At 37.8% G+C, this 13,099-nt stretch overlaps 1 protein-coding gene across 5 annotated transcripts in view; it reads right to left on the reverse strand.

The window, feature by feature from the left end:
* Positions 1 to 5,659: 5,659 nt before the first annotated feature.
* The window catches only part of ROBO1 (roundabout guidance receptor 1), a 1,297,074-nt gene continuing 1,289,634 nt past the window's right edge, over positions 5,660 to 13,099 (reverse strand). For 4 of the 5 annotated variants that reach the window (XM_072621629.1, XM_072621631.1, XM_072621627.1 and 1 more), the window contains 3 exons: positions 11,305 to 11,613; positions 8,166 to 8,356; positions 5,660 to 7,410 (listed from right to left, as the gene is read on the reverse strand). In XM_072621629.1, the coding sequence (XP_072477730.1) occupies positions 7,396 to 7,410; positions 8,166 to 8,356; positions 11,305 to 11,613 (515 nt within the window). In that variant the 3' untranslated portion in view covers positions 5,660 to 7,395. Of the gene's footprint in view, positions 7,411 to 8,129; positions 8,357 to 11,304; positions 11,614 to 13,099 lie in introns of those variants that run through there. The other variant, XM_072621626.1, reaches the window with a different exon arrangement.

Below are 13,099 nucleotides of genomic sequence, written 5' to 3' on the forward strand. Positions count from 1 at the left end.
TTCTAATTTTCAAAGAACTATTTTCTTCAGTGAACTTTTGAACCTCCTTTTCCATTTGGCCAATTCTGCTTTTTAAAGCAATCTTCTCCTCATTGGCTTTTTGAACCTCTTTTGCCAATTGAGTTAGCCTATTTTTCAAGGTGTTACTTTCTTCAGCAAGTTTTTGGGTCTCCTTTAGCAATGTGTTGACCTGCTTTTCATGCTTTTCTTGCATCTCTCTCATTTCTCTTCCCAGTTTTTCCTCCACCTCTCTTACTTGATTTTCAAAATCCTTTTTGAGCTCTTCCATGGCCTGAGCCCATTGAATATTTATTTTGGATGTTTGGGATACAGAAGCCTTGATTTCTATGTCTTTCCCTGATGGTAAGCATTGTTCTTCCTCAAATGAAAGGAAGGGAGGAGACACCTGTTCACCAAGAAAGCAACCTTCTATGGTCTTATTTTTTTCCCTTTTCTGGGCATTTTCCCAGCCAGTTACTTGACTTCTGAGTTTTCTTTCCACACCCACCATGCCTCCAGATCTGCCCAGCCAGCTCTTGGGGTCTGAGACTCAAATGCTGCTTCCGAGCCTCAGGGCTTTGGGAGGGGATGGGGCTGCTATTCAGTGTGAGATTAAGTTCAGGTGCTCAGGTGGGGGCAGGGCCATCTTGCAGGGCTCAGTTCACTCAGGGGGTTCATGCAGAGACCTTCAACAATGGATCAGAGCTCCTGCCTGCCTGAGGAGCCCCTGTCTGCTGCTGCCTCTGCTGCTGCCTCCCGAGGGGGCCTGGGTTATGGAGACACCCTGCTCCCCTCTCAGCCAGCCAAAGAGACTCTCTCACTGACCTTTGGTGCCTGTGGGTGGAGGGAACTGCAAGGCCACTGGAGATTCCGTCCCTGGAGCCTGCTCAGATCTGCTCCCCTTGGTGCCACGTGGCCAAGGCAGGCCTGGGCTCTGCTCCGGGTCCGGGGCACGATGGACCTTTCATGTCAGTTTTTCAGGGCTCTCTGGAACAGATATCTCCTCCACTCTATTGTTCTGTGGCTTCTGCTGCTCTAGAATTTGTTGGGAGTTCTCCTTTATAGGTATTTTATGGGCTGTGGGTTCGGAGCTAGCATATGTGTATCTTTCTACTCTGCCATCTTGGCTCCTCCCCTTCTTTTTCCTTTTTTAACCTTATTTGCTTTATGACAGACTCTCTGAAATTTTTTTGTTGTTGGTGGTGACTAGTCTTTCCCTTGCTTTATTCTCCTTCTAATACACAGCTCTTTTCTTTATCATTTCATGTTTCCCTGTGTAATGCACTTTGACCAAAAATTCTATAGTATATTCAGTACTCTCCTGTGTCTGGTAAGAATGAGGTTCCTGAGAGACATGTTCCTTCTCCCTTTCTCCCAATTATGTGAAAACATAGTTTTCTTTTCTTGGTTCCTCATTTATTCTGTAGTATATTCTTTTTTTGGTGGTTCAGTGGATACAACATTTAACCTGTAGTCAAGAAAATTAATTCAAATCTGGCCTTGCACACTTACTAGTTATATGAACCTGAGGAAATCAACTTATTTGCTTCAGTTTCCTCATCTGTAGAATGGTGATAATACTACCTACCTTCCAAAGTTATTAAGGAAAACATGAAATATTTATAAAACTTTTTACAAACCTTAAGTGCTATTATTATTTCCTTTTTTTCTGAAGGATCATTTGTCTCTCCCTCCCATTAGAGTATTACTACTCGATCATCATTCAGTTCCTTCTGCTTGCTTAAATATATTTATTTTTCTGGGTTTCTCTTGACTCCTGCATCTGCACTCCAAAGTTTCTACTTAGTTTTGGACAGCGTCAAGAACACTCATCTTATATGATCCTTTCATTAATACTATGATGCTACATTGCAATACTTGATTGCTCTTAGGGAAATTAGTTGAATTCCCTGATAAACAGAAGAGAGTGGAGTTGATGATGGGCCCCAAGAAGGGCATATTCACTAGTTGCAGTTGGACCATGTATTCTGTACCATGACCTGGTACCAGTTGAATGGCAAGTAGTAATTAAGGGGGTTGGAAAACCTGTCAAAATTCCCCGACCTATAGCTAGGCAGATGAATGAAGTCTGAAAGACCTATCTTTCCTACCTGTCACTGCTCTTGTAGAGGCCCTGAGCAAACAGACATCATTTGAACATGGTTCAGTAGGGACTGGGGAGAGATCCATTTTAACTGCACCAATCAGAGGTCCAGAATTTAGACTTCATCTGATATATGCTAACTCACCAAAAGAGGGAGCAGAAACGAAAGAAGGTCACCACAGAGGTCTAAGAACTATCCAGCTTATAATGAGGGTAGATAATCTCAGGGTAATGGGCAAGAAAGATGAGCATAATGTCAGCTAGGGACTTCTCACGGCATGCATGTAAGGTGCAAGGTTCACATTTACATGGCTCTTTATGGTTTGCAAAGTGCTTATCTCATTTGATACTCACAACAACCCCTTGTGAAAGAGGTATCATTATTATCTCAATTTTACAGATGAGGAAACTGAAATTAAGCAAGGCTGGTTTGCCCAGAAACAAGTAGGGTCTAAGGCAGGATTTGAACTCAGGTTTCCCTGACTCTGAATTCATTAAACTGGTTACTGTATCACCTAGCCTGGTGTATTGTACATTACTTTGGCAAGTGATGTCATATTTGGCAGGTGAATCTACCATAGCAAATCTAACACAGGTATTGGGCAGTATGTACATTACCTGTGGCATATGTATCTGGGATAGTTTGTCTTTATCAGTGCTATCAGTTGTCAAATATGCAACCTATGGGCTTTCTTATAATATGTTGAATATAGTCCAAACAAGATTAAAATGTAGTTGGGAAATATTTAACAACATAAATAAGAATAAAATGTAGATGCTACATTTCAAAATGAAGTCAACATGTGGTCCAAAGAATCTTTACATATGGATTAACGGCCCCCATTTCCATTTGAGTTTGCCACCACTGTTCTATATAACTAGATGACTTGTATGATGTTTACATTCTGAACACATGTACTAAGTAGAACTTCCAGGAGCCACAGATTTTCAGTTCATGGAATAAATGATTTAATTGGCTTAGTCAAAGTGGGAAAGATATTTCCCAGGATGTCTAAACATCAATCATCACTGGATGAGACAAAAAGAACTACCAGAAAATACGTTCCCATATCACATAGCTGCTCATTACTAAGAGGGGATATTGGGAAAGATAGAGTGCTTCACAGTTATTCTGGCCTATTTCTCCAATGTCTGTCATTTTCCTTTTTTGTCACATTAGCCACTCTGATAGGTGTGAGGTGATACCTCAGAGTTGTTTTAATTTGCTTTTCTCCAACCAATGTTCCTTCCGTCTCCCTTTTTTATTATCCAACTTTCTAACACACATCAGGTGTTCTACTCTGTCACTCCAGATCCACTTGAGGTGGGGTAAGGAGGACATTTGAGAAATGAGGGCTTTATCAGAGACAATTGCTATACATTTTTTCCCCACTTTTTTGCTTTCCTTCTAATGTTGTCTGCACTGGTTTTGTTTGTGCAAAACCTTTCTAATTTAATCAGAATTATCCATTTTACATCCCATAATGCTCCCTCTTGTTTGGTCATACATTTTCCCCTTATCCATAGATCTGACAGGTAAACTATTCCATGCTCCCTTAATCTGCTTATGGTATCCACCCTGTATGTCTTATCTTGGTATATGGTGTCTAGTTTCTGCCAAGCTATTTTCAAGTATTCCTAGAAGTCTTTTGCCAAAGAGGGAGTTCTTGTCCTTGCATTTATCAAACACCAGATTATTATGGTCATTTGCACTACTGTATCTTTAAAGATGTAATCTATTCTACTATTCAACTACTCTTTTTCTTAACCAGTACAAGATTATTTTGATGTTTACCCCTTCATAATACAGATATACATGCATACAAATACAGATACATATGAATACATAATGCAGAATAATAATAGATAATAACACAAATACAGGTTTGGTAAGGCTAGGTCACCTTCCTCCATGTTTCTTTTTACTGATTTCTTGATGTTCTTGGACTTTTGCTCTTCCAGATGCATTTTATCATTTGTTCTACCTTCATAATTTTTGACAGTTTGATTGGTATGGTGCTGAATAAGTAATTATTTTAGTCGAGAGATGAGTATATAAGGGTGCAGAATGTTACACAGAAGATCATGGTCACTTTGTCAGTGGTTTTGCTTAACTATTATTCTTTGTTTCAAGGGAAGGCTTATTTGTCAGTGAAGCAGGGGAAAGTTTTATACAGAAATGACTTCTGTATAAAAAAATTTAAAAAAAGAGACTGAGCAAGATAATCTCTAAGGCAGTATTTCCTAATCTAGGCAGGGTATCCCGGGAGCCCTGGGATTTATGCTGTAAATTTCATTAAATAAGAAAGTAAACAAAAACAAAAGGGTTATTTAAATGAATGAAACGGATTTATTGTGCATGGCTTGTATAGCGTGTTTTATTATGTAATACTGGCACACAGTATTTTGCGTATGTGCTATAAGGGCTTTATGCAGACCTAAAGAGATGATTTCTATGGACCTAGCAGACCCTGTTACATGACTTCATCTCATAGAGAAGCATTTAGAAAACCTTTACTTTCTGTGCTGCTTCTTAAGCTACAAGAAGAGAGTCTGAACTGTCAACATTATCCCTTCTATAGATACAAATACCTGGAGGTATTTGAACTGAACTGAGGTCATTTCCCATAACCCCTGTCTGGTATTTGCCATTGCCTTTCATCTCCTTTAATCACTGAACAGGCATCGCCTCAGACAAACTGAGGCCTGACAACGACCCAAACTTAAAGAGACCAAGGTCTTCCACTGCATCCCTGGTCACTGCCAACTGTCTTGACTCATGTCTTGCCATTGGACTCTGATGACTCTGGAAGAGGGAGTGAGACTGAAGACCTTGCACTCTTCTGCTTCACTTAACTCCAATTCACTTGCAAGTCAAAGTATCACCTACCTGATGTCTTTGGGAATGAAGGACGAGCACCACCACCACCTAACAACATTGCCTGGCCTGTTTTAGGTGAAGTGAACCCTATATGGTAAACTCAAGTAGTAGAGGGGCAAGAGTCACAAATGAATGGATAAGGTGCCATTAAATCATTGGAAGAAACTTCTGAATAGTAAAATCACAGATACATTTGACTGTTTTAATACTACTCATTTCTGATTTGATGCAATATTTTACTGCTTTATTACTGTTCCTTCCTTAGAAGGCTTTTTGATTCAATAACTAATTGATATAATAGTGCAGCAAACAGCTCAACACCTAGAGGTGAGGTAACTTCAGAAGTTTACGTTTTATCTTGCTTGGGTGGGGCAAGAGTGAGCAAAGCACATAATTACCATTGAGAATCCCTGGACCCTCCTCCCCAATCTGAAGCTGGATATTTAGAGCTAGGTGGACCATAGGTTACCTGTTTTCCCATCTATAGTCAAAACTAATTCTGACTGCAATGTAAGACTTTCCTAAGATTTATACTGATATTCAGAAAGAATAACACCTGAGTTTTACTTAATCTGGTACCATTGGTAGAATGTTAAGTTGGCAAGACTCTACTACTAAGAATAGTATTTGTGTAAAGATGAGAATAAAAAAAATAACAACCTGAGAAAGGATGATGTATTTGAGAACATTTTTAATAAATAACGTGACAAAAATTATTTTTCTGATTATTGGATCCTCAGTATGCAAAATTATGGCTAAAAAATAAGAAGTTCTTACATGAACATAATGAAAACATTAATCACATGGATTGTTCCCTTAGTACTGCACAGCCTTTCTATGTAACTTTTCAAAAATTACCTAAATGAACATTTTTAGTTTTTGGTACATACCAAACTTTAAAAAAAATTTATTTCAACGGGGCTAGTTCTGATAGTTGCCATGAAAACACACATTTTTTTTTTCAATTAGCACCAATGACAAAATCAAGGAAATTTATATAATAACAAAAAAGATCATAAAAAACTACAGACAGTGGGCATCTTTTGGCAATTCTAAACAATTAATGCCTCTATTTCAGCTTATATGAAAATCCTGTAAGTTTTGCTACTTTAACCTTGCAAATTTTCCAGAACTCCAGGAAAAGTGAGAAATGTTCTGCCTATGGTCCACAAATAAGTATGTAAGTTACTTTACCATCTGTCATCATTCAAATATTCCAAATACAAACAGCATTAATAAAAAGATGAAGAAAAACTTCTGAACATTTTTTCAATAAGACAAAAAAGGTTAATAGTTACAATGGTTTACAAATAAAGTTTAGTGATTGTGCTTTTAAAACCAAAAAAAAAAAAAAGATAAAAAAACAGTGCATTACCAAAAAAAAAAAAAAATCAAACTTCTTTAAGTGGCACTTCTGTAAGGTGAACTGACACTTTCAGAAGAAATTTTTGCCAGTTAAGATGGTGCCCTTACTCAATTGGTCATTAAAAACCATCTATTTGTTTTTAATACGCATTTATAATTGTTTTTAATTGAAAAATAGAACAAGGTTTTTGCTAGACTTACTTATGACAATGACCAGACAACCAGAGAGCCAATTGGCTTAAAACCTATCTATCCAAAAGGACGCTGTTTTTTCTTTTTCTTTTTTAAAGAATGTACTTCAATGACTGAAAGGAAGAGAAAAATAAAGTACCAACAGGGGTTGAAAAGAATATATATTTACAATATGGTTCCTCCCACCCCAATTTTCTTGTAGTTTTGCATTTACCTTACATCCCCCAAGATCTCCCTCCCTACTTTCCCTCCCCTCCCCAATCCAGCAAAGGATGAGATGAGGGACAGATTAAAAAAAAAAAAAAACCTGTGTGGGAAAAAACAAAGCAAAACATTTTTTATGTTATAATCTGCATTAACAGTGAATTATAGAAAAAATACTATATTAGACAAGCCCTTTCATGAAGTTGACTGTATGCAACTTTGTGTCCTTTATCAATAATGTACCATACTTGGTATATAAGCAATGAGTGAATCTAAGTAGCATCTTTGAGGAGAAGGCACCCAAGATGCACGTGTTGCCATCTTCTGCACTTACACCAACTTCGGAGCTTAAATTCCATTGTACTCCACAGGTAAATTCTTCCCTTGCTGGGGATAAGGTATAAGGGTTTGGGGACACATGGAGGGAAAAATAAGAGGCTTTTTATAGGGAAAGATATTAGATCACAGTAATAAAACTTCCAACAGAACTTTTAAAAATGATATTCAGAGGAGAGCAATAAATGAAAATTTGTACACTCTGATTGCACTAAACATAATTTCTGGTGTCATATGTCATCAGACAATAGGCTTCTTGAGTGATCATTTTCACATTAGATGATATAAGCCTACTAAGAGCATCTCAACTTCTTCAGCTTTCAGTTTCCTGTAAAAGAAATAAAATATTATAGTCTTTTAAAAAACATGAATATTGTAAAGTTTCTTATACTTTAAAAGCTGCTTTGGTGGGGGGGGGGGGCTGAAAAAGAGAATGCATGTTCATGGGCACAGTGAATTCTAATCAATTAAGATATTATTTTTTTAGGACCTATTATATTTTATAATCTGTAACAAATTAAATAAGAATTTTTTTCCAAAGCTTAATATAAAACCCAAATCTATAGAGCTTCTTAGAGAATTAAGATCAACATTCCTAACTGGCTTCATATTCCACTCTTTATTTAGTGTAAATAAAATGTTCACTACAAGAAACAATTTGGGGTCAAATATACTTTTCCAAAGATTAGTCATAAAGGATACTTTATGAAACAGGGAAACCAGCTCTTAGCCAAAAGGACCTGATGTTGACGAATTATAAGCAACAGATCATGGCATCATCTTCAAAACTTGCTACAGTATTAGAAAAAGCATTTCTCTAAGTAAGTCCCTCTTGCTTCTAAATACGTGGTTTATAGAGCAATGCAAATCTATAGATGAACACGACCTAGAAGAAATTGACTTGTGGGGAATTATAAATGGAAATAATACTTTAAAAATGACCAGTAGCTTTCCAATAGTACTTACTGACTTTTAAAAGCCCAGGACATTGTTGTGGGTTCAGAGATTTTTCTGAACCCACCTCTGGGAACATATTAAGAAGGCATAACAACATACACAAACTCAAGATTTCACAACTGATACCTCTAATTCTTCATTATCCACTTCTTTCTCATATGCTCCAAGCACTTGCATTTCGGCAATATTCCTTCGACCTACATTTGCTTGATCTCTCTGTCTTCCTGAACCTCTAGATGACATTGAGCTCGAAGAACTTGGATCTCTGGGATTGTTTGATGTTGGAAATGTAGGTCTACAATATGGTAGAATATCTTCTGCACAAAAAATTAATATATGCAAACAACATGAAACATATTATTTGAAAGTCATTCTGCAGTCAAATCACCAAAAAAAAAAAAAAAATGAAAAGCACAGAATCACATAATCCAAAAGCTGGAAAGGACTTCAAAAGCCATCAGTTTCATCTGGTACCTAAGAACTTTCCTGACAGCATCAACCAATGGTCATCTCGCCCATGCTCGAAGACCTCCAGTGGAGATCAATCCACCACCTCCTGAGAGAGTCTGCTCCACTCTTCCCATGGTTTAATTATAAGGAAGTTTCTTTCTTATCCTTGAGTCTACATCTCCCTCTCTCTGTAATTTCCATCCACTGATCTTAGTTTCGCTCACAGGACTTCTACATATAATAATATTTGACAACAACTTTCATGTACCTCTCTCCTGTAAGCTTTCTTGTTTTCCAGGCTACCCAGCCCCCATTCCTTCAAGTAACTGTTCCCTCAACTTTTCAGTCACTCTGTTCTGGGCACAACAGTTTATCTGTCTTTCCTAAAATGTGGTACTTAGAACTCTTGATTAGGACATAGTACAGCAGCTCCTTCCATTTAAGACATTAAGCTTGCCCCTGATATTCTTCTCTGTCTCTTTCTCAATTTCTCTCCTCTCCCTCACCCCACTCCTCCCCTGTCCTCTCTAAGACTCCCTTAATGTAGCCTAGGAGAACACTAGGTGTTTGGTTGTCATTTGACTCGACTCACCCCCAAGCCTAATTGTCACTAAATTCCTCAGATCTTTCCCCACAAATTGTGTGGCTGCATTTTTCCCATTTGGTTCTTGCAGAGGTGATATTTTGAACACAAATGTAGCACTTTTAATTCATTCCTATTATATATGTCCTATTCAATTCAACATACTACTCAGTCTACTGAAATCATTTTCTATCCGGTCTGTTAAATAGGTCTTGTCATCCAATCTGTTAAATAGGTCTTGTCATCTGAGAGCTTAATTCATTCTATGGCTTTATTTACGGGATTGATAAAAAAGCTGAACATCACAGAGCCAGGGACAATTTCCTAGGATACTAGAACATTCTCTCAAAATTTAATTTGATGCCTTTTTCACTACTCTTTGGCTATAGACATTCAACCAGTTTTGAACCTACCAAATATTATTTAACTCACCTCTCTCTCCATTTGGTCTATAAAGAAAGCATGTGAGGATTTGTTGAATGTTTTGCTGAAATCAAATACTGTATCTACAGCATTTCCTTCTACCAGTCCACTAACCTTGCCAAAAAGAGGAATGATAGTCAAGCAGAGTCAAGGTTAGTCAAAGCATTTCTCCTTAGCAAAGTCATGTTGACTTTTAAGGATCATTGCTTTCCTTTCTAAATGCTCACAGATCATCTCATGTTATTAGGAGTACGCCAAATTCATCAATCTAGTTTGCAGAGTGCATCCTCTTCACCTTAATAGAAATCAGAACATTTGCCCTTCTTTAGCCCCATCTGGGTTCTTTCTTATTCTCTGCAAACTTTCAGAGATCATCACCAACTGCCTAGCAATCACATCTGTCTCATATTTTAGTACTGGCAAAAAAATAGTTCTTCTAGGCCTGATCAATGAAATTCATTAAAGGAACCCAGATGCTGTCTTCTGTATGAATCATGATGACAAGTCAGGAAAAAACAGTCTAATGATGTATGTAAAAATGAAGCTACTCATATCTCTTTCCTCCCTGCTAGTAAGACATACATTCTGAATGATTTTTCCAACAGTGAGGATGGATTTGTGTTTCTCTGTCTATGGTCTCTGGCTCAGTCTCCTTCCATTTTGGGAGATAAATAACAGGAAGAGACCCAAGGTAAGATGTACCTTAGAATCCATCCAGGATAAGAGATGATGAAGCAGGATCAATTCAAGAAACACACTCTCTGAAGTGAATCAATCATTATATTATTTAAATCAGCATGCCTCTCTTATAGGGAGCCTGGAAATGATGCCAGGGGAAAAGAAACTGAAGGATGATGAAACAACAAATGCAAAAAAATATAGTTACTATTCATCTTGGAATGTAGAAAAAGGGACATGGAGAAATAAGATTGGTCTATTTTTTGAGCGCTGTTAGAGAAATGGTGTGTCTGAGTCTTAACAGCCCATCTCTGTTCCTGTTCTGTGGGCCTCTAGTAGAGAAGAAGGGAAAATAATTCACTGGCTACCTCAGCTTCATAAGAACATCTAATGTACTTTGCTCAGAGCTTATGTTCATTGAGTAATATCTATAATTCCCACCTTAGCTAACATTTATACAAAACTTGTAGATTTGTAAAGTACTTCACTTCTATTATCTCATTTTATCTTTACAACAGCCCTGGGAGGTTAGGGTTAGATGAGCAAACAGACACAGACAGAGTTGCCTAAGGTCACACAACTATAAGTATCTAAGCCTAAATATGAACTCAGATCTCCCTCACTCCAACTCCAAAGTGTTTCCTGCTGATGACCAGTTTTGGTTCTGAAGCCAGATTAACTCTGAAAATTAATAACTTGACATTCCGGTTTGGAAGTTTGCCTTCTGTGAGACTAATGAGTATAAATCATTGCCCAGGGGCTTGAGCTCTCCTAGGAGGTGGGGAGAAGGGATGGAAAATACAAGTTTCTCAGCCTGCACAGTAGGGGCCCAAGTTTTAGACTGGGCTGATGGGAAGAAAGTATTTTGTGAGACTCAACTTGAAATGGCGAGCCAACTTTACCCATGATGTTACCCATAGAGAGGAAAATGCCTGATACAGGGGTGGAGTCCCAGCCATGGAATACAATGAAGTTAACTGGCCCATAACAGAGTCAAATGTATTACCTTGTTCTCACAGCAACACACTCCCATCAACTGAGCACACATGCCATAGAACAGAATAGTAAAAATAAATGTTTCCTATGAGGCTATAGCCTCAGCTAATATTTTCACCAAAACAGAAATATTACCTTGGACAAGATGAGTTTTTGCTGGTGGGACTTCTCTCTTTGTCACCTTGTTTCCTCGTGCTTTTGCCTCACTTTGCAGTTCCTGTGATTCTCTGTGATCTCCTGGATTTGTCCTCATTTCAGAACCTTGTCTTCCATCCAAAGCTTCTCTGCCTTTGTAGCTACCTCCTTTTCTTTCTGATGATCTGTCTGCTCTTGGTTCTACGTTGGGGAGTTTTGGCAACACTACAGGTCGAACCTCTAGCTGTCCCTTGGATTGGACAGTGGGAGATTTTATAGCAGGTGGTGGCACTGGAGGAGGGGGAAGATCTAAAAGAAATATTCAGAAATGCTTAATATTTTAGTATGTTACATAGAAAATCACGCAATTATCTCTACTGACATTGAACTGTGATCTTCTGTAAGCTACAACTGAAAATTTATAGATCAGTTGATGACTGCTTAAAGTGACAAAATTCATCATTTTATATTCCATATTCTTTTTATTTTTAAAATCCTGCTTAATAGGAAAATAATAACTTTTTTAGTTTGAAAGGATATATAATTTCGTTTGCTTTAATCTACTCATTTCACCGAGGAGAAAAGCCATATTTAGATCTATGACGTGACTTGATCATGGAACATACATCTACTAACTGACAGAGATGTAAATTCAACCCAGGTTGTATATGTGAGTGTGTGCAAATGCAGGCTGATTAGACAAGATTCTTTACCTAACAGAGAAGGGGAGATATGCGGATTTAGCCACTTAGAGTAATGGAATATCAATAAATCCCTCACCTACAAAGAAATTCTACCCATCCCCAGACCATTGCTGCTAATTCTGTTCTAACTTATTTGTGACTGATGAATTTCAAGGTCCTTGGGGCAGCTAGGTGGTGCAGTGGATAGAGCACCAGTTCAGGAGCCAGGAGGATCTGAGTTCAAATCTCATCTCAGACACCTGACACTCACTAGCTGTGAGATCTTGAGCAAGTCACTTAACCCCAATTGCCTCATCTTGGGTTGTCTCCAGTCATCCTGATGAATATCTGGTCACTGGATTCAGATGGCTCTGGAGGAGAAGTGAGGCTGGTGACCTGTACAGCCCTCCCTCACTCAAAACAAAGCCAAGTGCTGCAAGTCATGTCATCATTTCTCTGACGGCATGGTCTTCTTTGGCAAAGAAGGATAACACAGTGTCTGTGCTCCCTTTCTTTCTTCTACTTTTTCACAATCTGGAATGGGTCTGTTGCTTGTTTAGAGCTGATTTTACGTGTTGCAGTTAGGTGAGCTGCTTCATTTCCCTGAAGCAGACCAAAGTAACGAACTAAGATGGTGCTGCGGCAAGGAAGATGTAATTCGTATCATTTTTTATGTGTGTCTACTAAATTGCATTCTATAGTATCAATAAAACCTGTAGTTAGATAAATTTAACATGAGACTTTGTTTCTTAAAATCACAGTCCTGATTAGAATAGTGTATATAGTGATGTAAGAGTTCAATTTTACTTCCCCTTAATTTCACATATTATAGAAATATTTAAGATAAAAGAATATGAATAAAGTTGTTTTCTGGATAACTACAATTCAGAAGATAGGAGCTCTGTGAATATTAGGCCCAATATTAACCATTAGGTCAGCAGGATTAGATTATAATCTATCTCTCAATGTCAATTCAATCCAATTTGATTCAAACAAATTCTATTAAGAGACTATTCATTAGTCCACATGATCTCATTTGGCTAAAACTAGAAAATAAAAATTTATATATTAGTAAAAGGTTTGTGCCCTGAGGAGCTTGAACAAAGACATGG

This window comes from Notamacropus eugenii, chromosome 6, assembly GCF_028372415.1.
Source record: "Notamacropus eugenii isolate mMacEug1 chromosome 6, mMacEug1.pri_v2, whole genome shotgun sequence".
NCBI lineage: Eukaryota > Metazoa > Chordata > Mammalia > Diprotodontia > Macropodidae > Notamacropus > Notamacropus eugenii.